At 38.1% G+C, this 27,989-nt stretch overlaps 1 protein-coding gene and 1 long non-coding RNA gene across 6 annotated transcripts in view; one reads left to right on the top strand and one right to left on the bottom strand.

The window, feature by feature from the left end:
• The window catches only part of BEGAIN (brain enriched guanylate kinase associated), a 148,664-nt gene that overhangs the window by 67,437 nt on the left and 53,238 nt on the right, over positions 1 to 27,989 (bottom strand). For 3 of the 5 annotated variants that reach the window (XM_040701263.2, XM_040701262.2, XM_015287790.4), the window contains exon 3: positions 217 to 306. The exons of the other annotated variants lie outside the window; for them this stretch is intronic. In XM_040701263.2, coding sequence (XP_040557197.1) covers positions 217 to 306 — 90 coding nt within the window. The remainder of the gene's footprint in view (positions 1 to 216; positions 307 to 27,989) is intronic. 5 annotated transcript variants of the gene reach the window in all.
• LOC121110858 overlaps positions 1 to 27,989 on the top strand; it is a 199,818-nt gene that overhangs the window by 6,410 nt on the left and 165,419 nt on the right. Inside the window, exon 4 of the long non-coding RNA XR_006939492.1 lies at positions 6,681 to 14,560. This is a non-coding gene — a long non-coding RNA (uncharacterized LOC121110858). The remainder of the gene's footprint in view (positions 1 to 6,680; positions 14,561 to 27,989) is intronic.

Genomic DNA, 27,989 nt, shown 5'->3' on the forward strand with positions numbered 1-27,989 from the left:
TCAGTTTTTATATATGCTAATAATAATTATTACAGGCTTGGCTGAGGCAAGCATCTAGTGTACTATAATAAACAGCTGTCATTCCCCTAGTTCAGAAAATACAGCACAACTGAAAGATGAGAGACTGGAGACTGACGTGAAGAAATGAAACATTTTTACAGACATCAGAAGGTTAGAAAGAAAGCATAACTTCACAAAACATCACTTGTTCATTACCTGTCCCAGAGAGTAGGTGAAGATTTTGCGAGCCTGCCCTGGAGAATTCTAGGTTGCCATAGGCAGGTTGGCACCCAGGAATTTCGTACCCTGCAGCATGAATAGAGGATAAACCATGGCTAGGTATGGCTCATAAGACATACGAGTGATAACCTAGCTAGATTTGCTGCATATCAGTAGGCTATGGAAAAATTTGGTAATATCTTACTTTAAAACAATATTAAGTCTACAAAACAAGATGGTGTTCCAGTGCACACATTGATTGATTTTCTGGTACAATGTATATTGTAGGTCAGAATAGGCATTTAGGATTGACCTTATCATGGCTGCAAACGGATGCTACTCCACCTACTTTTCTGGAGGAGTATTTGCTCTTAGGATTTGTGAATAAAGCCCTTTTATTTTTGCATTGTAAAAACTCAGATTAAGCAAATTTATGCTTCCTCGAAAGAGGGTCACCAAAATTCCTTCTGAGCACCACAGTGAGAATATGTTTAATAGTTTTAATTAAATCTGGGCTGAGGTTCAAGTTCCACATACCAGGTTCCATGCACATCTACCGGCAGCAGAAACAATAGCTGCAAAACACTTGCTGGAAATGAAAGCACAAAAGGAAGCAATCTGAACAAGCAATATAAGCCACAAATAGCACACAGCAAAAGCAGATCCGGAGCCCAAGAAAAGGCCAACAAGACAAGCAAATTAGCAATGAGATCTGTTGTCCAACATTAACATCAAGCAATGCTGGTAAGATTCCAAATGCTCTGTTCAGTCCTCAGTCAAGCAAATTGTCACTCAAGTCAAAGATGGTTTTTCCTGAGTAAAATCTGAGTAAGAACAACAGTATTAGGCCACACAGAATATGCCAAACAGTATTTATTGCTTTGTAATTTTAGAAATGCACATTTAATGCCTTGAAGGATAAACAAAATAAAAGGTAAGATTTTCCTAACTCAAGCACATTCATATTTATGAAAGAGAATTTTTGCATTAATTTTCCCTGTGGTCAGTGATCACTGTACATGCAGAAAATCCTACCTAGCAGTCAATTAGTGGTGACCTTTCAGATGTTCCTATGAACACATCTTTACAGACAGGGACATGTTTCAGGACCAATAGCTATGCCATAGAGAGCAGCAGAGAATCTCCACAGTTATGAATAGAGAGAACTCTGCTACTTCTGTAAGTCCACATAAGAATGGGTTCACTTTAAGAGCTACCAGCAGCAAGATTTTTTAGGATACTCAGAGGAAAAGAACTATGTGAATTCCAGCACATCACTCTAGCTGTGCCTCTGAGTTACTCATTGAGAAATGAAGGACTATTTCAAATATCTTTTAACTTCTGTACTAGACTTGGATTAAATACACAAAGAATCAAAGAGAATACAGAGAAATAATAGATGGCTTGAAGTTTAAGTGCTATTGTCACATGAACTTACAGCAATATTAGTTTTAATTTAAAGTGAAGCTGAGGACAAATATCTGAAATCTGCACTATTTCAGCATCATCAATTCTTCAGTGAGTTGTATGTATTACTTTGCATTATGTATCTCTAACAGCTTTCCTGATGTTCTCAGATGAACTATATATCTCATAATTGATAGGTGTTGACTTACTTAACACGTACCAGTGCTGTAGTATGACTCTCTATATATTCATTCTCAACTATGAGTGGTAGGAAAACTGTCCATGGTAAGAATAGGGATTTGAAAATGGTCTCTATCTGGCCATCTACTTTGTATCTGCATATGGAATTGTAAACTACTCCTAAAAATCAAATCTTAATTTTGAACAAGAATGGGGAATTCAGCCACAGGTTTTTCTAGAATCAATGGAGATTTTTGAAACCATTACATTTTACACATTTCTCCCTAGCTCAAAGAGAAATCCTCCATACTAGTTTGCTAACTTTCAAATTTTGAAATGGTTTTGCCTGGTTTTCAAATCCACAGAATTAATTAAAGTGGTGTTCTTGAAGCAAAAACATTATCTCAGCATGGACAAATCTCTTCACATGCATTATCTGCTTTATTCCATATAGTGTTTGTTAAACTAACCTCTCTCATATCTTTTACTGATACACAGCAAATAGCTTTGGTGTAGGAAATCCTGATAGAATATTTTAAGTCTATGAAGTTGTGAGATTATTTGATAGAGAAACGGAGGAGTGTAAATTCCACTTTAGTTGTTTGCTCAGTTTTTTCTTGACATTTTCCAGCAGCAAGTCCTGTGTAATTGCTCCATAAATGAGCTAATGCAGTTAAGAAAAGCTCTGCTTGAAATGTGGTGGGTCTTACAGAAGCTCTCCAAAGTGACTTAATAACATCCTGTCTTAGATAATCAATGTCAGTTGTAGTGAGTGTAATCACATTTTCACGTGCAAGGTTTAAAAATAATTAGTAGCTGTAAGGTTTATTTATTTGCCAGATATTCAAATACAAAACTTGATTTCTCAGCTTTTGCAATTTACATGTGATATTGTTTTACCACTGGCAAATTAGAAATCAGCAAAATATGGATACATATATATTTGACTAAAGAAACTATGAGTTTTAAAGGAAAAATAAAGGAAAATTTTCCCACATCTGTCACTGTCACTCAAACAACAGTTGTAAGAAAGTTGTAACTACTGAAAAATAAGAAAGCTTATTTGTTTTGTATGACTTTTATAGTCACAGTATAAAAACAGCAGTTCACTAAGGGAATAATATCTGTACCAACAAACTGACAATAAAGCATTTCAGATTACCAAACATCAAAATGAATTTTCATTGCACTGTAACATAGTAAAGTAACTCATTTTCCTTTCCTTTCTATAGAGCTTCCTTTATCTCTCAGTGATGTGATTAAGACAGACTCCTGTAACAAGTGAGGTTTGAACTTGGACATACTGTTGTAGTAGTCTGTTTCCTTGTCTTGTCCTAGAACATTCAGTATGTTACTTCACATATTGTCTGTGGCTCATCTGACAATAATCACAGATGATAGCTGCTTACATATACCCAATTTGGAAAAATAAAAAATTGGATTTCTCAGTGAAGTATGGTCAACACTTTATTTCACTGCCCAGAGAGGAGCAACTACCAATTCATCGGGTTAGGTGGCAGAAGGCCAAGCCTTTCCCCTGCGTAAACTCAGAAGGATTTTCAGTAGATGAGAAAGAGTATGTCCTGGTCTGATTTTAGTTTAAACTCAGTGTGTGACCTGAGAGAGTTTTGAATGCCACCCTTAAACTGGGTTGTGCTATTATGATTCCTGTACTTGCCCAATTTAGCCCAATTTTGCCCCAGTATGAAAGAACCTAAGCAGAAGAACAGCTATTTTTGCTTCTATTAACACCATGCAGCTATTTTAGGGCCATGCTTTTATAAACACTAATAACCATGGATGGAACATTGACAGAAAAAGCTGGAAGAGCAGCAGGGACACCTTGGAACATACTGTCACGAATCTACCTCCACATCCCATCTTCATTGAAGGAGCACGTGGTGGTACTGCTGATTTAGCATCACGGACTTGTGAGATGCTGTCAGCTGCACTCACTACCTACTTTCCTACCAGTCTTGCCAAAGTAGGTAACTGGCTGTCATCTTCATGGAACAAAGGCTGGGGCTGATAAAAATGTCAAACAATCCATTTTCTGTGAGGGGGTGGCAGTTCTATTTCTGGAGTTACCCAGAACTATCTATGACCACAGCATTAAATAATGTAAAAGTGCTGCAGGGACTGTAACAATATATCTTCATGAATATTTTAAATACAAGTTTTAATTGAAAAACAGGCTTCTATGGAATCATGTATCCCCCTAGTTGAGTTTATGATCTGGTACCAAAATGACATTTTCCCTCATCCTTATCTTTCTTTCTATCCCACTCTTCTAACAAGCTACTGCCATGACTTCTCTTCCTCCCCAGCTTCAACCACTTTTGTCTTCCTTTCTCCCCATTTACTACAGTCCCTGCTCAATACACTTCTGGTATGGCCATGCTCCTCTTGGTATTTCAGCATTAGCTGCTGAGGTGAAAAGCCCATCCCTATATCTACTCTTGGGAAGCCAGATGTTATAGCAAGGTTCAACTGTCACAAAGAGTCAGGGAGAAAGTTTTGCTTAGTGTCAGAAGCTCAGCTGGAGCATGCTTAGCTGATCTTGATCTATGCAAAGTTAGTTACCAAGCTTACATATCTGTTAAGGACACACCTTTTTTTCAGATACTTTTAAAATGTGCAGTTCTGAGTGTTAGTAAAGATGTTATTCCTAGCACCCTAGAAGACTTCCTTGGCATATTTTAGGTCCTTACTCCAAATTAAACAGATACGAAGACTTTTTTTTTTTTAATGAAGAAAATCATAGTCTATTTTTTATCTATGATTAAAGCAACTTCTTTTCAGTAGTTATATTTTTGGAAATACCTAAGCCATTTTAACATACAAATATGGCATACAGCAATCCAATTAATACAGTTAAATTTTGCGAAGTGTTAAGCATTCTCTTAATGGAAAATTGAATGAACTCTGCTATCAGTGATGATACCAGGTATTCGTATCTAATATACCTACCTATTTATCTATATTTACTAAACTATACAGACATTCTTTTGTGAAGTGCATATATGTGTGCACAGATGTGTATGAATGTATGCATATGTATGCAGTTTAAATCCACTATCTTTGGAACATACATGTTTCTAAGTAATATATAAACCCTTAGTGTTAAATGTTCATGCTCAGACTATAAAAACCCAAATGAATAATCATCTCTGTATTACGCATGTCAATAGAACGGTTGTGGTACGTTTGAAGCTACCTGCAATGTTTTACTTTGTCTGTCGATGCCTTCAGCTACATGTGTAACTAAAACACAAATTATGTTCCATTCAAACACCAGGCAATTGATTCAGTACAGGTGTTCCAAAAAGATGCAAGGATTTACGACTAAAAGAATTAGCAAGCTTTGTGTTCTTAAAATGTGAACATTTCATACCCTTTGTGAACAATTCCACAGGAGAAGACGTGAGTTAATCGGTTTTACATAAATTTCTTATAATTAGAAACTGGTTTAAGCTCTCAAAAGAATCCCTGAAAGCAGTCCACATTATTTCCAAACTTTTACTGATTTTAGCAACTGTTAGTTTAGTTTGCATATGAATATCTATCATTGTCTTCAATCTAGTTAGGCATTACAGCACAATCCAAGATTATGTGAATCTTTGTAAGATTGGCAATAACTTCTCTTGGTATCAATGTTGCATTTTATTGCAGCTATATGACTTCATAGTCTGTCAGTCTTTAAACAGATGAAATATACTAACATAACTGAAATTCAACAGCTGACTGAGTGCATTTTCACTGACTATTAGATTTGGGGAAAGAGAAACAGGTGGAGAAACACTTCCTCCCGCAACTAAGGAAAAATATGATAGGAATTAGTCATTCAGTATCTGCATGAAAATAATAATAAATAGTTAATAATATTTCATTTTTAATTTCCTACTTGCAAAGCTGATCATCTGCTTACTGTGAAAAGCATAAGCTAGCTTGACTGCCTTGCAGCTTAAAAAAATATTTCTATAGAAGAAAAGCAGTCACACTTTTCAAGGTTATAGATCATCTTTGCAGCGCAATTCAATGACAGTTGATAGTTTGTACACCGCTTAAATGCATTCTGTTATTTCCTAAGGGAATCAATAACCATAAATACACTATATAGATGCCAAAAATATACCCGTTATCTGTAGATATTTCTCATCAGAACTATACTTGCTTACATGTTTTATATGTTCTATAAAGTTTTAGTTTTAGTAATGGCTCTCCAGTGCTGTCAGTGATAAGAGCCAATGACTTCACTGAGGAATTTATTTTGAGGCTGAGTTTTTGTGTGATGCCAGAATCCAGTTTTCATGAGGAATGTTTTTCCATGTGTACAAAAGCAAATATCAGACTGACCTAAGGGCTGTTCTTCCTTACATTTCCACTTGGCTCTCTTTTTTGACTGGTTGAATAAGTACTTTTCATGTAATTAGGCCATCATTAACCACTTTATCCTAATTTATTCCTATCATAAAAGTTTTCCTCCAGCATCTCAGCAGCAGCTCCACATCTAACTCCTTTCTATGGTTTGACTTCAGGCAGAAACAGTGCTCCATTAGCCCTCTCTGAGGGCCCTTAACAAAACCAGGTTGTTTCAACATGGAAAACATTTTGGAGTTGCTGATAGTAGGTATCTGGACAAGATGACTTCTGTCTCTAGAAATGAATTTTTATGTCTTAATAAGAAAAACTTGGAGAAAATGGTTTAGTTTTCTAATATGTAAAGACTACAGATGCTCAGAACATCAGCTGCATAAAATCACAGCACATTAAAAGCTACCTTAAAAGTCCTTTATTATCAGCTCAATTCTCCCTTTTTCTTGTGTTTTTTTCCTTCTTTTTTTTTTTTTCTTTTCTTTTTTTTTTTTTTCCAGTATTACTTGAAGCATATAAGTCTGGGAGCCTTGGATCATCACTGACTCATGCTGTGCTCCAGAAAATGGACTACATAACAAGTATTTTCTAAATATATGAAGGTATTTACTGCAGACATCAGCTGTGCTTGTATGTATATCTCATACCTTTCCAAAAGCCAAGATGACATTTTTAAGTAGGCATAGGAATGTGTGAATAAGATCATACTGAATGAGGAACAGGATTAACTTTACTGAGAATAGCAGCTCTTTTGTGCAAAGACTTTGTTCTGCACTTGCACAGATCCAGCAGTCCGTGACTGATGCCTCCAGTGAAACTGAAAGAACTAATAATTACAAGACATCTTTTTAAAGTAGCACTTGCCTTACGTGATAAGTACAATAAAGCCAACATTTCAGACTAGAATATTTTAATCGTTTCACCTTGGATGTCCTAAATTAAATCTGACAGATCAATAACTTTCATTTTCACACTGAATACACAGGCTAAAGGTCTGCTTTCTGAGCAGTTCCAATAAACTATTGGGTGAGGTGTTTCAGCAAGAGAGGGAAGTGCTGTCTCTCTGGGAATACTGTCACAGTCACATGTTTTTGAGACAGGAATTCATTCTGGAAGAGACATAGGAAAAAAGCATTTTTAGGAGACTTTAGAGGAATCTTAGAAAAAAACTCAAAACAAAGGTGCTTTAGGTCAGTTCACAAAAAGGAAGACAGAGAGGCCACAGTTTCGAAGATAAGAGGGAGGAGAAATCTTTCTTCTAAAGGAAAGTGTTGGCTTAAGAACAAGTGAGCAGAACTGTCCATGATTACACTTTCTTTTGGAAATTAGAAATTTTCTAATGATAAAGCAACATGATTCTGGAACAGCTTTGCAATAAGAGTAGCTGACAAAAAAAACACCCAGCACTTAGAAGATGGAGTATGCTGCTGCCTGTAACTGCAAATAACTGTTCCAAAATGTCCATGCTCCTAAATGCCTTTTTTTCCTAAATTGCTTTTTTCACAAAATGGCTATTGTCAACAGATTTATTCTAATAATGGATCTAAGCCCTTCCAGATCTTACTCCCTTCAGTCAAGTAAATTGGTACTTGTGGGAGATCAGAACCAAGCACCAGCTCAGAGCTGCCAATGACAAGATTCATAAAGAGAAGAAACCTCATGGAGAAGGCGCATTTCATTCTACATTTCAGAACCTGATGCAGCTAATTAATTTGTCATCTGATTGCAGCTAGCAACCCATTTATCAGTCCAACACTTTCACTGGTGTACAATACAAGTGCACTGAATCAGAGCAGTTGTGTTTTGAATTGAGCGTCCTATGATTACAATGATAATATCTAGAGAAACATTCTGAGGATGCTTCCAGGCAGCTTAAAATCAATGAAAATGGTGAGTATTCTACATCTCTTCAGATTTTGCTTCTGCTTTGTCTACATAACCCTTATCTTTTACCCCTGAAGAGAATGGGTGTGTTCCCTGTGGATATATTTCAATATCTCTTTTGCTGAGAAAATTAAGCACTGAGTGATCCACTTCAGAAATCTGCTCTCTGGGGAATTGGTAAATATGCATGTAAACAACAGCCCTAAAGTATCTGAAATATTTTTGTGTTGTACTTCAGAGGTTAGATGAAGGAATTAAAAAAAGAGAGAATAGATTTCACTCCAGAAATTGTTTTTCTTTTTCTGACTGCTCAGAAATCAGTCAGGCTCTCCTCCCGTCTGCCACCATAGTTTTAAATTCTTTTTGCTAAACTCAGTTCTTAGAGAAGTTATTCATCTCTGACTGTCCCTCTGATGAAATAATTCAGTGGAATTTCCTGGGTCAGTTGGCATGGAGTTTATCTCTTGTATATCCACAGATGTTATTTGAGTCCATCTTACACTCAGTGGGGCGATTTGCAATTGTTTCTCTCTAGTTTTATGTGTCTTCCATTATAAAGGACAGATTTTCTGTTGTCTTAGGGTATGCTACATTCAATTTAAAGGCACTTATCTATGCCATGCACTGCTATGTTGGACTCTTGGGTATATCAAATAAACAATTTGGCTCCCTCTGTAGAGAAAATCACTTCTACCATTTGAATAGGTCTCTTACCCATTCCCTTTCTCATCTATTTAACGTATTAGTTCATTGAGGGAGATGCAGTCTCTTATGATTTGGGTAAAACAGCACACAGTGTATTAACTCCTTACCTCAATATGGGACTCCAAGTGCCAAGAGTTAAGAGAAAATTTGAGAAAGATTCTAGAATGGTCACTAGAGTTGAGGATCTTTTGCAAAATCAAGAAGAAGGAAGGAAAAGACAATATCTGAAAGATGTAGAATTTGAGGTATGTTGAAAACAACCCAATATTGGATTTCTCTGGGGTTGAATTTCAGACTAACTAATTGGAAGACTTGAAAATTGTTGTATTATCCCGAATACTGCTTGAAGCCACAAAAATGTCAATTAAAATGTTGAATCTGGAATATACAGGAGCCAGACCAGGCTCAGAACTAAAGGCAATGCAGATTTTCACCTCCCATGGATGAGTGCTGCCAGGAGAAGGGGCAGTGCTGGGATGGAGAAGCAGGCATAGTGCCAGGGCCAAGGGCAAGAACCGCTGCTTCTGCAAAGAGATGAACAATAGTTTTCAGCCTACTTCCAGCAGTTTTTCCCTTGGCAATAGCAGTGGCAGGTTTCTGGCAGAAGCATAGCAGACAGATGCTCCTGCAACTGCAGACTTTGTCTACATCTAGAGCTGGCTCTGCAAATCCCATTGTATTTATTTTAGAACTTGAAACATATAGTATACCTGGCACAAGGCCCATTCTATGCTTTCAATGTGCTTTGGGGATAAAAAGTAGCTACACAAAATTGCCAGGTGTGAGCAATCAGAGCACAATTACATCTATTATGAATTGAATGAATTATCTCCTTAAAAAAAAATTAAATGTTATGGAACATGTCTCATTTAGCAATTAAAAAATGTATATGCTCAGGTGAGTCTTCTCACAACTTGGCTAACTCCTGCCATGCTTTTCACACTTCCTTTTGAATGCCAGAACCGAGTCTGCTGCACAAAGCAGTCTCAGCATTTATTCAGATGCACATCAGTGAGTCATGGGCATGAGATTATTTTATTCAGTACTGACAATGTCAAAGTAAGATAACAACAAACTCATGTGTACTTTTAAAGCTGCAGAGATATAAGTGCAAATTGTGGAATGGTGAGAATTCAGAGATACAGAAAAGACCTCTCTTATTGAGAGCATCAAGCTTTAACGGTGAGACAGGTTCTAAAGTAGTACTTGGATGAAGTTCAGGTGCCTGCCTGCACCTGAAAGGTTGTTCTCTCCAACCAGTCCTACAGTTGTTGTCATTTGGGTTGTTGTTAGAGTTGTCTATATTTGGGACTTTGGAACTCAATGGGAGTCTGGACAGACAGAGCTACCTGGCGAAGATGTACCCAGAGACTTCTGCTGGTTGCAAGATTGTACTGAGAGTGATGATCAATGGCTCAGTGTTTGGTTAAGAATATTGGATAGTGAGACACTGGCACAGGTTACCAGAGGGTGATAGATGCCCCATCCCTGAAGACAAGCAAGGTTAGTCTGAGCAAGGCTCTGAGCACCCTGATCTAAATGTAGATGTCCCTGTTCATTGCAGGGGAGTTGGGCTAGATAGCCTTCAAATGTCCCTTCCAACTCAAACAATTTTATGATTCTATGACTCTTGAGGCAATTAAGTGACTGCATTTTGTGCCCAGAATATGATTTGGATGAAATATCAGAAGAACGAGAATGTGTGACTTTAGGTGCAGTGAGCTTATGCTATTCAGAATGTGCAAATAATTGACATTTCAATATACTGCTTTGGATTTGTCTGTCAAGTGCAATTGATAGCTAATTGGACCCCAGGTTTGTAAAACTATTAACTTCTTACAGTACAAACATGGAAACCAAAATGTCTGATCTGGTAGCTCATCCCCTTGAATGAAACAAGAACACTTACAGGAAGCCAGGAAGGCAAAAATTGCAGTTAGATAGAAGGGCCAAGACACCTGGAAATCTGGTTCTTAGGTTTGCAAGTGTTAATGATGCTAAGTGATTAGAATCAAATTCCCATCTCAGCCAAAAGTTAGCACTGTAATACTCCCCAGTGTAGACTAAGGCTCTGCGCCAGTCTTGAAGGAGTTGGAAAGTATCTTGTAGCCCATATAATCAAATCATCTAGGGATGCACAGGTCAAGTGTTGGGGTGAGCTATTAAAAGGTGAACCTGTGAATACAAGGCTGTACTCTATTCAGTCTCACGTAATTATAGACACTTTAACTTTCCCACAAACCCTGCTAAAAGGTATCTCTTTTGCCAGAAATATGCTACTACTTAGTAGCTGAGTAATGTTTTTTGTCTCTTTGCAAAGCCTCAGGCTACTGCCTGTTCCAGACCAAAGCAGCAGCCTCTTGGCTCCCACAAGCATAGAAAGCAATGGTTTAAACCAGGGTAGATCAAAGACTTGTATCTAGCTAAAGAAACTGCTTTGCTTAAGTTTTTAGCTGGGAAGGTATCCTATCTGATAAACAGACAACACAGCTCAGCTCAGCTGATAAAAATGTGAGGGACTGGGCAGCATTTGGTCAGCAAATAGGCATTCCCCCTCCAATTATCTGGCAGTGTCCTAAGTGGTGCTTGCAGAAGCTGGTGACTATTTATTACTGTTATTACTGTCTGCAAGGGACTCGTGGGAATATGAGATGCAAGAAGGAGAGAAAGAAGCACTAAGCAGAATAATGTTATGGACATGATTAAGGTAGCTCAGATACGAAAACAGTGAGTCCTGTATTATGAGATAGGTAATCCATAACAATTTGGGTTGTTTTCTTTTTATTGTGACATGTTCCCTTTGCTTTCTACAAAGAGAATTTCTAGAGCTGAATGGTTACCTCTTCCCAGATTCATTAGTGTTACTTGTACATTGTTCATTCATCCTAACATCCTTGTGATCTCCTCTGCATAATTAGAGCTGTGAGTACAAAATCAAGAAAGGTTTAACTTTCCCGTGCTTTTGTATTTCTTAAACACAGCACAAGATCACAGAAAGGACTGCAATTTGTGTTCTCCCTATGTAGTAGCTATTCTGAAGGAAGGGTTGCAACCTTGACTGTCACCAGGGGCTGCTTTGACTCACAGCTAACCACTGCACAACTGGTAACATTTGAACTTGGTATTAGAATTCAGATTTTTCTTTCCTCACATATTTTTCTATTTTTCTGTCTCTGAATATAGTTATACAGTGCATCTTGTTAGATATTTCAGCAGCCGCTATTCACTTTCCTTCAATCTATCAGTCTTCTTTAGGAAAGAAACTGCACTCTTCCATTACTACTGAAAGGGCGAGGCTGGATCTTGGCAGCTGTTCTACACCTTCAGGTCCTTCAGATGGCCTACCTTAACTATTCACAAGAATATCCAGTTAAGGTCTTTCTAGGTTGTTTTAGCAGACCTTTTTCTTCCTGACTCTCTTCCTCTTTCACTGAGTGTATTTTAGCATCATTTCCAAACTTCCTACTGGCAACTCTCTCCTTGCTGAGAAGTGACATCCTTTCACGGTCTGACGCCCAGTGCCTTGTTCCTGTCTTGTTTCTGTATGTTTAACAGCTCTAGACATCTTGGCAGGAGGACCAGAACATGCTCACTATCTGTATTTCTTGGCCTCTTTCTGATAAGACTGAGAGTTCCTTTGCTCTCTGTGGACCTTTGAGTGAACAAAGCAGAAGGAGAATGCAAAATCTTGCTCTCCTTCTCCCTTACTGTGATCAAGTGCAACAAGAATGGCAGTTCCTGTACTCCTGGGAACAGACATACTAAACTGTATGAACAGCAAGTAGGACACAAGTCCAGGCCTAACATTTGCTTGCAGTGCTTGTCAGCATCTAGGAAAGAGCCATGAAGAGTCTTTGGATGATTAAAATTTAGGATGAACTCCTGCTTTGGTGAATTTATCCAGTAGGAATTTTGGTATGTGTTTCTTCTGACTTAATGTGATTTCTTTGAACTATGGGCCACTTCTGTAGACAAAGCTAATGCTTTGCAGTCCTTTCTTATGGTATGACAAGAGCTTTATGCTTTTAGGTAAATTTTCTGCTTACAAGTTATATATTTATCCCCTGGCAGAGACATGAACTACTACTTTCTGATGAAGGCTATCCCAGGTGATTAATGATCATATCTATTGTTTCACATTAATCAAACCTGACTTAGGAAAAAAAAATCAACAGAATAAACCCAACAAACTAATCAAAACCAGTTAGAGTGCTCTGATATTTAACACTTTTTTTTATTGTTTTTCTTTCTCAGATGCTCTTCCCCTACACCATTTTTTCCGGGGAATTAAACTGAGATGAGGCTACAGAAGTGAGGACTGAGAGATAAAAAGGAAAACTTTGAAACTGACTAGTGATGAGTTTGGTTAACTGTGCACATTTCTGGTTTATAGCATGAGTTAAAAAGAATTAGTACACTGAGTGTCAGTAGTAAGCATGTGAATAGCTCAATATAACAAATGTGGTTTTTATAATCCTTGTCAAAAGTTGTGTGACCATTTCAACCGATGTTAAATATTTCATTAAAGGTTATGCAGGTTGAATGATTCCAGTACAAGTGGGGAAAATAAATTTAAACAAGCAGAGGTCTCTCTTGATTTCTATAAATATGGGGTTTATTTTTTGATGGGTGGCAGCAATTTTTTTGTATGCATCTCAACACTTTTCTATTCATTTGGACCTCACAAGGTAAATGAATACTAAGAGTGAAACAGGAAAGGTGGAATACAGAGAAAATGCAGTTACTGGATTTACTGAGTCCATTTGATAGTGCTGAAATATTTTTTACTTATTCTTATAGCCATTCATTCTGTTCAGGTTCTGTAGTATATGGCAAGTACCACATAAGTGAATAAAGAAGCAAATCTTTCTTGTGTATTAATAGAAATGACATACTCTAAAATTAACTTGTCTACTGTGGCACAGAAATATATATACCGAACAATTGGTCCCCTTCTCTGGAAATTGAATTTAAATACAAATGAAATATGACAGTTCTTAGTTAAAAATGACAGTCTCATTGATTCAGAAAGTGGAAACACAAGAGTATCCCAACTAAAGACAAACAAAGAGCAGGAATTTGAATCACCATCACTACTGGGGAGGTAGCACAAGCGACAAAACATACTGGGGTACACTCCCAACAATGCCCACAGCCAGGCATGTGACTGTCCCACTCTGAAGGCAGCAATGAGTTTTAGTAGGGTTTTGCTAGTACACCTTGACCTGAAGGTTAGTCAGTGCAAGTGGGCTATACAGACTTAACTCTACCCCAGTATTTGTTGAGTTCTATCTGAATCATGCATCAGAGACACCACTAGCATTAGGAGGATGAAGAAAGAGATGCCTGATATAGCTCCTCAGAAGGTAATTGGCAGTATACAGCATGTGCTTCTCCAGATGATCTGTGATGGAGAACGTTCTGAGGCACTTACATTTAGAGAGACTGGACTGGAACAGAAAGGTTAAAGAATGTTTGATGCAGTATGGATACAGAAGAGCACACCTGTTCCTTTCTTCATCAGTTTTCTAGGCAGCTGAGCCTTCTTGCACACTACAGCTGTTTGTTGTCAGGGGCAGCCACAGACTCCAGCTGAAGCTCATTTGCCCTCTGCACCATGGGAAACTAGCAGCCAAGTGAACTCCATTTATCACTCCATCCCTTTTAAGAAAGAAATCTATTTCCCTCTAGAGCTAGTAAAATCTAAAATCAAAGTTCTCTATGGATAGACTTCAGGCTGAATTCTCAACTCATGCGATTAACTTTGTTGAACCTACAGCAACTGTACTAGGTAAGCTTTTGGCTAATGATATTTCATGCTACCTTAAAAATAAGGATTTTGTTATGGCCTGGGGTACTGTTTCTCATACTGTTTGTTTAGTGTTACTATGTGTATTTGGAAAAATATAAGCTTGAAATATTTTAACTATCTTCACTCTTAGAAAAACAGAGTGAGGCATCTTCTGCATGAAATACTCTACTGTGCTACTTTAAATGGAAAGTTTTTGTTAAATTTGGGTGCTTAAGAGTAAGGGTATGTGTAGAATCTTGGATAAAATCTGTGTTGTCAGATGAAAAATACTTTTCTTTTGGTAAATGACAACCGTGAAGGCTTTGATCAAGTAATATGCTTTAGACCATTATTTTTCAGTTGATGTGCTTTTTTCTTACCCTTTGTTGGGTCTCTTTTTATGTTAAATGGCAAGAAATCCTTCTGTTTAATAAGAGAGGTAGAGTAGCAGTGCTTTTCTGTTGTAGCCCTGAAGCACTCTGTGTTTACGCAAATGCTAAATAAGCAAATTGGAGCACTTTCAGATATGTGCTGTGGTGAATTGTTTGTAAATATTTGTTGGACAAAATCACCACTGGTGCTTTGGCCAGTGGATGAGTACATTGCTGCTATCAAATGAATGTACATATGAAATGGTGTACATGGTGTATTTTCCTTTTTTTTTTTTTCTTTTTAAATGAAGAAGTGTTTCATAATCACTAAGTAGCAGGCTACGGGTGTTTTTGCATTATGTTATGGAAAAGTGGGTTTTGTACTTGTAGTTCAGGAGGCAGATGTGATATAACAGGCAGTATTTGTAGAATGCAAGAGGGGCACTTCACTTTTCTAGTTTCCAGTATTTTGATGAATGTAAGGCTGTGGAATACAGAGCTATTGTGAAGAAGGTAGATTTCAGGTTTCTAAACTATGGGCATCTTCTGACTCGTTGTTTTGTATGGATGAGGCACAGCAACAAAATTGTAATGGACACTCAGTATTAAATTGCATGGATTCTGCTGCCAGTCATAAAGGTTAATGGCTTATTGCCCTTATTTCCTTTCTTCCTACTGTTCAGTGGTAGAGAAAGATCATGCTTGAAGAAGTACTAGATCTCCCTTTTAATGTGCAATGTGAATAGATTATGGGCTATATATATAGTTAATCTTCTTTGATAGTAGATTCTCTGCCCTCCTGTACCTCATATATATCTTTTTATCATCCTTCAGCTTCTCAACTAGCCTTAAAACCTAAAAAGATAAAATCAAAACAGAAAATGAGGCACAAAGAAATACTTAAACAAGGTTTCACAAATTTTACAGTAATAAAAGACTGAAATAAGTACTCTGGGCCCCTAGAACTTGTTCCGTGCTATCATGTTATATAATCCATTTAATCAACTGATCAGGATTTTTCCTAAAATGAATTTCATTTTAGTCTTTAGTCTCTACTTCTATGGTTATGACTGCAAGACTAAACATATACCTTCTCAGTTCATTCTTGCTTCTTTTCATGCCTGTGCTGTACCTTAGTTTCAAGTGTTTATCTTTGCTTCTGTTCGTCTGTAATTTCTTACCTGCTTACAGATGACGAGACAGAGGAGAGTGAGAGAAGGTAACCAGAAAAACAGGATGGGTATAAATGAGATCTAACAAGAAATCTACAGGCAGTGGAGGTCTTTAGAGGCTTTGAAGTGTGACCTTATCTTCTTTGTTCTAATTCTAGTAGTATTGGTTTAAGTCAGCTGTATCTACTGATTCATGAGATTTGGTTCCAGGAATGGCAGAAATGCAGCTGAGGGAAATGTAAGAGCACCCTAACACCTAGTAGGGGGTGGAGGAGACTGAGGATGTCTGGATTGTTGTGGGGGAGGTCTGTCCAGGAGATGTGTGCAATTAAGCGCCCTTTTGCTCTGTTACTACCCTGATGACTGAACTCTTCTGTTTGAACTGCACTTTCTTGTGCTTTACAAATGAAATGATGCAATGTTTGTTTACTTCTCCCAACTTCAGAGTGCTTTCATCACTGCAGTAACAAGACAATTAGATTTTTAAATGCACAGTATCTTCTACAGAGGATGAGAGAACTGAGCCAAAGAGACTCAAAGTCCAGTGCAAGAGCCTGGTGGGAGATGGGCTCTTCTTGGTTGCCTGTGTGCTGTTGGTGTGCCCTTTTCCCCAGGTATCTGTGGTTTTGCAGTGCCCTGCAGGTGGGCCTTTGGGGCTAGAAGTAAAAAATAAATCAGAAATCATTCCCCTTAAACAGAAATGCATTCCCTGAACAACAAGGCTGTGTGCTGCCCTCGGAAGAGACCCTCCCTTGGTTTAAGCTAAGGCTCTTCCAAGGAAGCGGCCTGTGCTATAGCGGAAATATCTATCTATCTATATATGTTAAACATCAAATCACCAGAAGACTTCTAATGTTTCATTTATGGCACAGGATGCAACTATTTTTTTTTTTTTTTCAAGTAATATATCTCAGCTGAGAAGCTGACAAAGGAAGCCTGAGATTCTTAATTTTTTTCCTGTTCTGCAGGTGCTTTCTGTATGATTTAATCCCTTCCAGTCCTATGAAAAAGCTTTGATCTTGTGACATATTCTTCTGAGCTGTCCAAAATAATATCAAATACATTTTTAGAGATGTGTCCTTTGTTAGTGTGAAGTCCTCTGGCTTCACTGGTCGAGTGAGCTCCTCCAGGGCAGGTTCAAAACTCTGGCAGCCTCTGGCTGTACTTTTTCACTTTGAGTGGTCCTATCAACTGCTGGACTCAGTTACAACACTTTCCTTCCCTTCAGTACCAGTCATTTTCAGTCATTTTCAAATTCTCTATGGCTTGTTTTCAGTATCGTGCTCAGAGCTCTTCCAGGTGTATGGAGCCACAACCAAGTAACCTCCTACACTTTGTATGTAGGGGAAATGGTGTTTTTGGATTTTGTGAGGTCAGAGAGAACAGGAATGTTCAGGAACAAAATTTGAACTAAAGACTTATTTCAGGCTGTGTTGCAGGTGTGCTGTCTGGAGTTATGGAGATGTTCTCACAAAAACAAATCAATATATGCTACTGTGAGATTATTTTTTTTTAGGAAGAGATTGGAGCCTCTGACTTCCTGAAATGGTGCTTTTATAAGTATTTTATGTATTTTATAATACATGTGAATAATGTAGGGTAAGAAGGAGCAGTGATGGAAATGCTGATTATACTGAACAGAAAGACCTATTGACAGGGAAGTGCATCCAGTTTTGTATGTTTAATTATTTTCCATTTTGTTTAGCCTGCTTTATAGCCTTGACTTGACATGCTTCTTGCTTGCACATTTGGACAATGAAATAAAAGCGAAGCATTCTGAACAATTATTGACTCAAAGAAATGTCATATAGTACTGTTAATAAGCTTCTGGGTGTACAGCTTGATAGGCTTTTTTTTTAATTATTATTTTGTTTTGCAGCATTGGGTACTTAAAAACTATACCATGAACCATACTATTTGCATGCCTGTTGTAAAACATGACATGCTTCTCTCTATTATTAGTAATGGCAGTGCCTTAGCAGTGCTAGCAGAAGTGATTGGAATAGCTGTCTGTGTTGGGATGAAGAATGTCAAAGCTCTGTTCCAAGCAAAACAATTTTGTACAACTGCAAACCAGACTTGAATTAATTTTCTCCCTAGCTTTGAGCTGTAGCTAATCTATGCACTTGCAGCATACCTATTACAGCAACATTTAGACAATTTCAGATTTGGTGCTCAGAAGTGTTTAATATTTATTTAACTAATTGGAGAAAATACTATCCACTTCCATAAATGAAAGGGCAGAAATTAATCGAGGAGTAACTACATTCTGAAGTACTAGATCAACCAAGTTAAAATGGAGTTTTGCACTAAGATTAATTACGCTCTCTGCTTCCTGTTGAGTAATTATATTCAATAAAAATCATTCAATGCAATTCAGTACAAGCTACCATTTCAGTGAGTATTTAATGGCATGTAATGGACTGAGATGTACAAAATAAATCAGGGTATACAAGTAACTTCTGCAAGTCTGTTCCATTTACAGACTGAGAAGGGGCTAGTTTCTGATAAATGTGGGGCCTAGGTTTTTGGGGCAAAGTAAGTATAAAGAAAGCGCAGCACTTTGCTGATAGCTGGGAAAATCTTTCCCCCCGGGAAATGGCTCTCAAATGGAATTTCTTTCTCTCCCAAGTGACCACATCCTGAGGAAATAAATGTTCCAAGGATGGGAGGGTTTGCTGGGAATGGACTGGGAGAGATGGTGGCATCAGGGAACAGATGGAGCATGCTGGTGAGCAGGAGTAAGGGGATCTGAGACTGTGGTCCTTGTTTTGGGTAAGATAATATACTCCATTATCCTGGGTAAATGCTGACCTGTAATCCATCTAGTAGTCCTAAGCACTTTCTTTCCTTAAGTGCAGTTGTTGTCCCTTTGCAATTTTTGTCTAGTGAACGGGTTATATCAAGAGTTTAGAAATATTTAGAACATCTTTATGAATCTTAGCACCAGACAAGATCGACTAAGGAAAAAAATAAGTACATGCATTCCCCCTTTTCAACTTGGTTTCATATGGTGCTGAAGAAGACTTTTCTAAGACTTCTAATAACATTCCATCATTTAATTGGTTCTAGATATGAATGTTCTTTTGGGATCAGCAAATTGTTTTGCTGGGCCACCCTGCTGTGAGGGGTTGTTGCACAAAGTATCCTTTCCTACTCTTTCTTGCTCTAAACAACTGGGGAAGGAGAAAACTGGCCAGAAGTTGTTTGCTTTCCCCCCCACAAATCTTCTGTGGTGCTCCTCACTCAACACCATGGTAACTGAAGTGCTGGATGTTCTGCAAAGGCACTCCCAAACAGTGGTTCATTGTGTTCTAATTCAATATGTCTGATGTTTATTAAGCAACCCATATTCTGATATTTTCTAGAAAGAAAACTTTATAGGTGTTCTGATATTTACTTACCAGGTTCATACACTGGCTCTTAGCTTCATTCTTACACAAAAACCTAATGCTTGTATGTGCAGATATGGAATAGTCACCTACCTGATCTAGCACAAATATAGTGAGTATATCTACATATAAAAAGCACATGTTCTCTTCTGCTCACAACTTGAACTTTATAAAGGGGAAAAGGGAGCTTGCAACAGATACTTCCTGATAGAAGTACTGTTTCTTTTTGGCAAACGCTTTTCTTTGAATGAAATATCATCATATGTTTTTGCAAATAGCTTGAAGTTTATCAGAAACTATTCTGTTAGTTTACATCTTTTGGAGACAGGACAGGAGTGAGGAGTAAATATTTGCCCTTGAATATAATCATGCTTTCTTAAAACAAATAATCTACACGCATTTCAGTTCATACGGATGTTGTCCTTCGAACTCTGACACTGCAGAAGAGTATTGCACTTCACAAAGGATCTAGATGATAGGAATCATAGAATAAATTAGATCGAAAGGTGACTCTGGATATCATGAAATCTAACCTCTTGTTCAAAGCAGATTGAAACAGATCAGCATGTTCAGAGGCTTGTTCAGTAATATTTTGAGTATACTCAAGGACGGAGGTTTCAAAACCTCTAGGCAATCTGCACTACCCTTCCTTTCCCCTATAATTGGCCATTTTCAGAGGTGGTGGAACTAAACTGAACTGAAATACACAAAGAAAAATGCTATGTAATAATACATTTGCTTTAAAAAAAAAAAAATCAAAATAAAGATCCCGTAAAAATTAATGATACTACAATATAAGTTTTCACCCATGCAGTTCTTAATGAGTAAAGAGAGGACAGGATGATGGTGAAACGCAGAACGTGTTACAGAATGGCAGGCTGTGGGACTCCTTTGCAATTTCTAGTGGAAAGTTTTGTTAAAATTCAATTCTTGATTATCCTTGAGAGCTAGCTGTGCCCACTTAATGACTCACTGAGAAGACCCAGCCTTTTAGAACAACTTACGTGGCTTTTAGCTTGTTTTTTTTTTTTTCCTTTGTCAATCTAATTAGTTTCTGCTAGGCCTGAAGCTTCTTTCATCCACTGAGGATTGAATGGCTGATTTTTCTGTCATGGGATTCCATGCACATTTTTCCATTTTGTGATAGAAGTACAGCTGCTGGGATACAGTAGCACAAGTATTGATGAGGGCACCACTGGAAAGGGAGCTGAAAAGAAATCCCTGCTTGCACGTCTTTTTAGTGCCTTGAAGAGAATTTGGCTGATACATGGTGAAAGGCTGAACGTTTTCATTTTTTAGGTTAATGGAAAATTTCTTTATAGCTTTCAAAATAAATACATTGGTAAGGAGAAAGCACATCACAGAGCTATAGAATTGACAAGTTTGGAAAAGACCTCCAAGATCATCCAGTCCATCCATCCACCACCATTTCCCCACTAAACCACATCCCTTAGTACAACATCTAAATGTTCCTCGAATGTTTCCAGGGATGGTGACTGTGTCACCTCTTTGGACAACCCATTCCACTGCTTGACCACTCTTTTGGAGAGGAAATTTGTCCTGATATCCTGTCTGAATCTCCCTGGCGCAACTTCAGGCTGCTCCATCTAGTCCTATCACTAGTTACACAGGAGCAGGGGCTGACTTCCACCTCACCACAACCTCTTTTCACGTAATTGTAAAGAGTGATAAGGTGACCCCTGAGCATCCTTTTCTCCAAACTGAACAATCCCAGTTCCCAGAAGACTTGTGCTTCACACCCAGCAGTAAAAGCCTGACTTATGCTGTTGCAGTATCGGCATGGCTATGGCTTCAGGAATGGTCAAGACAACAGCATTTCTCCCAGCTGTGTGCTTTTCAGTTAACTTATCTCAGGGCAGCTGCAGCATATAGTCATTCTCATTCCAATCTTGTCTTCAATATTTTTTAATTGGGTGCATGACACCTTCTCAGCTAAAGCAAAATGCCACAAGCAAACAAGGTGCTTAGTTGTGAGGAAAAGCAGCCTGATCCTTCAGCCCTACATAGCTAGTGTGTGGTGTTTTTTTCTATTTGTTTTGACTTTTGTATTGTTTCTTTCTGTTTCTTTCTCAAGTGGAAAAAATAAGTCTTTCTGGCTTTGCATTATTTTTAGGACAAACTTTAAAAAGTATATTTTAGACTCTAGTGGTGTTTGGAAATGGCAGCCTGTGTAAGCATATGCGCACATTTATAATGCACCTCAGCCCAATGCTGAATAGGTGCAGCATTAGGACTGTTTCCTTCATAGAAACCACAAGAAGCTAGAGGGAAAGGTGGGCATCTAATAAATCTGAAAATGAAGAAAAGGGACCAGGAGTGCAGGAATTCTGTTGCTGAACTCCAGATCTTGTGTGCCTGTGGGCTGCTGCCTGATAACTATGAGCTTGGAATTCTCCTCCATAAGTTCTTTGATCCTGGGCTAGGGAAGCTGCAGTTGCTGAAGCTTATTCATGTAAGTGCTGAATGTTTTGTTTTAAATTACACGCTTAAAATGTCCATTTGTTCCCGCTTGAATATACTCCATTCAAACTTGCCAAGATTTATGTTCTAAAATGGGAACTGATGTCCCATTCTTTACAATCACTGTATTATCACTCAAATAGTCTTGCTACCCAGCTGGAGAGTCTTTTGAACAAACATAGTACCTAAATATGGGAATTCCATATCGAGAATGCAGTATATAATGTAGAAATTAAAGTTCAAACAATACTCCTGAGAATGGGGATGAAAGATACAGAGATCAAAAAAAGTCAAAGAAAAACAAAAGGTTTTTTTCTGAATCACAGGAAAAAAACGTAATACCACATTGATCTAAAAAAAGTGCTAGCTTTTAATGACGTAGAATCAAATAGCAAATATTAAGCCATTACGCAATGACTGTTCTGCACATCTGAATTTTCATCTGGTGTAGAACTAATCAATAAACTCCAGGGTCCCACCTTCACCTGCTCTGTTTGAGTTACATAACCACTGTATGGAGGAGCCGGACAGTTCTCTCTATGCTTAATTCATGTTGCCCTTTAAATTGGGGAAAGTGATTTGTCATCTCCATTTTTTTTTTTTTTTTTCCAGATGGGTCTGAGTCTCAAAAATGTTAAAGGTTAGATACATACAGTCATTCTGACCTTGAATCCCCTTTGTTTGCAGGATCTATTTGCATTTTTGTGGTTTTGAGAAGTGAAGTCCTTTTCTAAAACTTGCAAATTTCCAAGGGTTTTCTTTTCAATATGCTTTCAGCCTACGTACAAAGTTCCTTTTTACGAAGCAGCCCCCTTGGTTTCTTTAACTTTTGCCATTCTGATCTACAAGGAGTTGGGATGTTGCACTCCTGCTGCTTGGGTACAGCACATCTCACTGTCATCTACTGGGCAAGAGAAATGCTCTAGTTTTTTTTTCCCCCATTGTAGGAATCTCTTTTGCTTTGTTACGTCCCTCTAAATCTCTCCTTTAGTGGTTGGTACCACTACCGCTTTCAGTTGGTACTGAAATTCTTTGATTGATATCTCAATCTTTCTTTTGATTTTTTTGGCTGCCTAGCTTCTGTCACTGATAATTTGCTTCAGAATGTAATGGATAAGCTTCTGAAAAATCCATCTTCTCCTTTATCTACAACTTCTTTCAGTGTATTAATGACTGAAAAATTACATTTTCATTTAATGTGAATTTGAACAGCCCTTAGATAATGAGTAACTCTAATATCCTGACATTGCTGAAGCTATTAGAAGAGTAGATCAAAAGAAAATTCTCCTGGTGACACCTGTACAGGATGTAAAAGTTTAGGGCACAGGCCCTAATGCTGTGATGCTGCAAAACAACAATTGCCATAAACTGAAAAGAGCGTAGAAATGGTACTTAGATTTGTGCTTCTCTCTGTAAAACTGCCGGAGGAGGGGAACACTATTGTTGAAGCTGAAGTCCTGTTAATTGCCTTTATCTTGTGCCATTTTATATTCTTTAGTGCTTTTTTTTTTAATTTTAATAAATAGGGCAACATCAATAAATTGAAGACATTACCACTAGAAATTGCAATAACTGTTTTGATCTGAATGTGGTCAAGTTTGCTCATGCTGGTAGATGTAGCTCTTTTTAAAACTATTGGTCATACTTTGCTTGAAAGAACATATACAGTGATGCTTATTCGATGCCCAAGAGTGATATCAAGAGCCTTTACCTGTGTAGTAAGTAGCACTGATTTTTGTGGGGTTTATTTTATTCTCATGGCCACAATAACGACTAGTCTGCGTATCTGGATCCTTCCTTGTACTAGGTCTATGCTACCATGCTGTTGAGAAGAAAGAGTGGTGAGGAGAAAGGCTCTGTCACGAATTCTTTTTGAAATCCTGTATCAGGCAGTGAAGAAGTGAGCAGTGCCATGAGAGATTTGATTTGGCTGAGGGATGTTTTACTTTGGAACTTGACCCTTCTTGACCAATTGTAACTACTCATTTCAGACACAGGTATTTTGCTCCTGGGTCAAAGATTTTGTTCTCTGCCCTCTCTGTCTTAAGGCAATTAACTTTCATGCAGTCTCCTGGCTTTGACAGGAGCCCCTCTAAGATGTTACAGAAGTCACTTAACCATTAACAGTCTTGTCTTAAAAAATAGCACTTGCTGGAGCAATAGTGTTGAGGAGGGTTTAGTTGACAGCTAGAAATTGAAAATGTTTTCCTGCTGGCCAAACAAACCTACACAGTGCAGAGGCAGAAAGTAATGATTTCAGATTTCTCTGAAACTTCCCTGGTGCTTCTCTTCTTTCATCATTGATGGGTGGGAAAGGAAGGCAAGCTTCATATTTCTTTTGCATTACAACTCCAATACAACATGGAACAGCTGTGTCTTGTGTTTTTTTTTCTCTCCCATTTATATATCTAATGCTTTGTGTGCTGGCTCAGTGTTGGTGTTATTTGTTTTGTTTTGTATGGATATTTAAGTACTTCATTGATCACCTACATGCCTGATTATGCAGGTAAGCAGTGTTCCTACCTATTCAGTGCAGATAACACTGTACAGCTGATGGGGCTCCAGAATAATCACTAGCAGCTTGACCTTCCTGCCTGATTTGTACTTATAAATCTAATAATAAATAATCAGGTGTGGGAAAAGTCAATAGAGAAATAATGCAGCACACTTCTTTTAGTGCTCTAGTTCAGCAAAATAAGCCATGAGAAGTATTTCAGTAATTTACTATAGTAAGTGCTCTTAGCAGCTTCTGTGTTTCAGCTGTTTGGTGCTCCAGCATGAAAATAATTAGCTTGGTAATTAGTTATATTGTTATTTAATAGTCCCCAGACAATGTTCTGTTTTTTGACGGAAAAGGCCTTTCTTTCTATACCTCTGTTCCCTGTTTAAAAAATAAATCTAAGAATCTTTCCTTTTGCCAAATATTTTTATCTTCCTTGTGTACTACTTTCACTAAAAAGGGTCCCAGTTACTGAAAGACAGCTTCTGCCACAGCCTATGGTGCAGCTGCTAAACCACAGAACTGTCCTTTAAATGCTAGATTTTTTTCTTTTTGACCCTTTTAGGTAAATAGGCAAAGTGAGAAGATTGGTGAAATGGGCTGGGGTTGAAGAGAATGGTCTCTTAAATTTGAAAATGACTTTTTGTTAAACTTCATGAACGTAGGCGGGAAGTTTTTATCTGTTCCTGAAGATATGATGGTGAGAAACAACAGTATGAGGGTAGAAATTAGGATAAGGAAGAATGAACTACTTCCTGGGAAGACTTGATATTTGGTAGTTAAATAGGATATTAGTCTCCTGACAGTTGCTGGGGTGGGAAATGTACTTAGCTGACAGTCTGCAGATTTAAGCCACCATTTGGGGAGGAGGAGGGATGGTCCTCTTCTCCTGATGGAGGACCAGGAGGATCCCTCCAGAAGGTGAAGGGGAGGCAAATGCTGTGGAAAAGGCGTTAGGCCAGAGAGAAGTGTGGGGGTGAAAAGCTGAAAACTTTTAAACTTGTGTAGGTGGTCATGACCTCAATAAAAATAAACTTCTCCTAGTGTCACCCTCAAGCTCAAAGTGATTCTCAGACCCGTTTAAAAGGAGCAGGCTGTCATCTTTTTCTTTTTTTTTTCTTGTCTCCCACTACTGCCTTTGTGGTACTATTCCTCTGAGTTAGCAGGAAATAGCTTGCTTGCATATGCTGCTTATAATAGTTTAGCTTCTAGTTTAATGCATCCAGATTCCATGTTTCCTGGGTAGTGGCCTTGTTGCAGTTGTCCTTTCAAACAGCTTCAGTTTAAAGAAGACAGGAGTTTCTAAGCAGGATTGTGACTGTAACAAAGATGGACTTTTTTTCTTTAATTTACTTAGTGACTCAAACTCCACAAAGTATCATTCCTACTTCTCGCCAGCTGGTGGTCCATATGTCACTGTATCTTTACTCTTGTAAATACAAGTTTGAAGTCATGCTCGCAGATCAGATTTTTGGTGGTTAATACGGAAGTATGGTAAAATGTCAAATGATGCAGAAAGAGTAAAGAAAGACTTGGAAGGTGAAGGGAAAAGCAGCAATCTGCATTTATAAAACTTTACTTCTAAGGTGCTCCCAGAGGTTTGCAGAAATCAGTGGATTTCTCCAAGTCTGGGGTCAGCAGAGGACCTGACCCTGTAGTTTTGGGATCCACAGCATCTTGAGATGAGCACCTATGGCTCCCAGCTCTTCAATGCTGTCTAACAACAGGTTTAAGCCCTAAGTTTGGAATAAAAAATACAGTTTGGCACTTTGCCTGTGAAGGATTGCCAGGTTTCCTAATGAAACTCTTCATTACTCTAGAAAGGATGGTAAGTGTTCCCCTGGGAAGATGAAAGTTTTGTTTTGTGATTTATGTGGGGTTTTTGAAAATAAATGAATAAAAATCCTTGGAACTTTGACAGTGCTCCAGAGAGAATCCTAATGGCTGTGGCTGTTACACGTGTCCACAGAACAAGAATGCCAGATCCTTCAACACTTTACACCTTGCTCCATGTTTTCAACACAATAGTGGCAGTGCTGCCACCACCTGAATTTCAGCAGATGCACAAATCTGACCTGTTATATTTCCTTTTTCCATTACATAATTGCCCTTAATTTCAGCAAGCAGGGCACGACTCTGCAAGCCAATGCCCTAATTTCTAATGCTGAAAAAATAGTCAGGGTAAGAATAGAAAATGCAGCTAATAGCTTTGTGTGAAAGAACTGCCACTTGTAAAGGGATAATGGCTCTTGATTTTTTTTTTTTTCTTTTTTCTTCCTGATTCTGCTCTTAATGTTTTGTGGAAGTTGTAGTTAACTAGTCTACAGTTTAGTAGCTCATAATAAAAAGGTAAGGAAACTATTTCTAGTTGGATTTGGAAGATGTTAAATAGTTTAAGAAATCTGCACAGTGAATCCATGCTGCAGGTGTATGCCAATGGTTGTTCCAATTCGTGCAGACTTCTATCAGGTAGCATCCTAGAGATGAATGACAGAAGTATCATGAGAACTCTTTGTTCTTCATGTGAATGTGAAAAATGTACAGATAACACAGCTTTTTGATGAGAGAATATGTTTCTTTCAAGAACCTCTCTGCAAAACTAGTTTTCAGTTACTGTGTGGTCTGTGCAAACCAATAAAATAATGTAACTAATCTGTGCATAATGAGGTAGATAACACTCAAAAAGGAGTTGTAGTTCTGGGAAAAATTGGAGTCCTCCAAGGATGCAGTAATGGATTCATCCAGTTACTTAGAATTCAGCAAGCAACCATCTCCATGTCTATTTATATCTTAAGATGCTTTCCCAGTGTTGTGTATATAGAGATGATGAATAAGGAGATGGGATACTCTACAAATCCAGGCAGGCAATTTAAGCAGAACTGTCAGCTCTGTACACCATGATAATTAGTAGTTCAGTGCTACAGGAACCTTAAAATGAAAATCCTGGTAAACTTTGTATTTACTGTGCAATGGAAATTGGAGAGCTCTTTGGGGAATGGAGATGAGAATGCAAAGCAACAGCAAGGTGTCAGGAGAGTCGCCCAATCTGCATGGTATTACAAGTAAAGCATTAATTAGAATTTTACTGTTGGAACTATAACTGGAACCTTCCATATTCCTTTAATCCAAGTAACATGCAGCTGTTGTTACTTGTTTGCTACGTGGTCCTAGATTATAATGAGCACTGTTCTGAAAGTAATGCCTCCTATCTTAAGATGTTGCACGATACCGGAGGTGAATATTGGCGGGAAGGTTTAACCTCTATTGCCAACATCTTATTACTGTTTTTCACTATGCAACAGATAACAGCAGAGGGGCAGTCTGAAAAAAATGATGTCTGACATGGAAGAATGTATGGAGCAGTAGTTTGTCACTGAATTCTTCCATGCGGAAAAATTACACCCATTGACATTCTTTGGTGTTTGCTGAACATTTATGGAGACAAAACGGTGGATGTAGCATGATGAGGTGGTGAATGGTGCATTTCAGCAGTGGTGCCAGTGATGTGAAAAA

This window comes from Gallus gallus, chromosome 5 (assembly GCF_016699485.2).
Source record: "Gallus gallus isolate bGalGal1 chromosome 5, bGalGal1.mat.broiler.GRCg7b, whole genome shotgun sequence".
Taxonomy (NCBI): domain Eukaryota; kingdom Metazoa; phylum Chordata; class Aves; order Galliformes; family Phasianidae; genus Gallus; species Gallus gallus.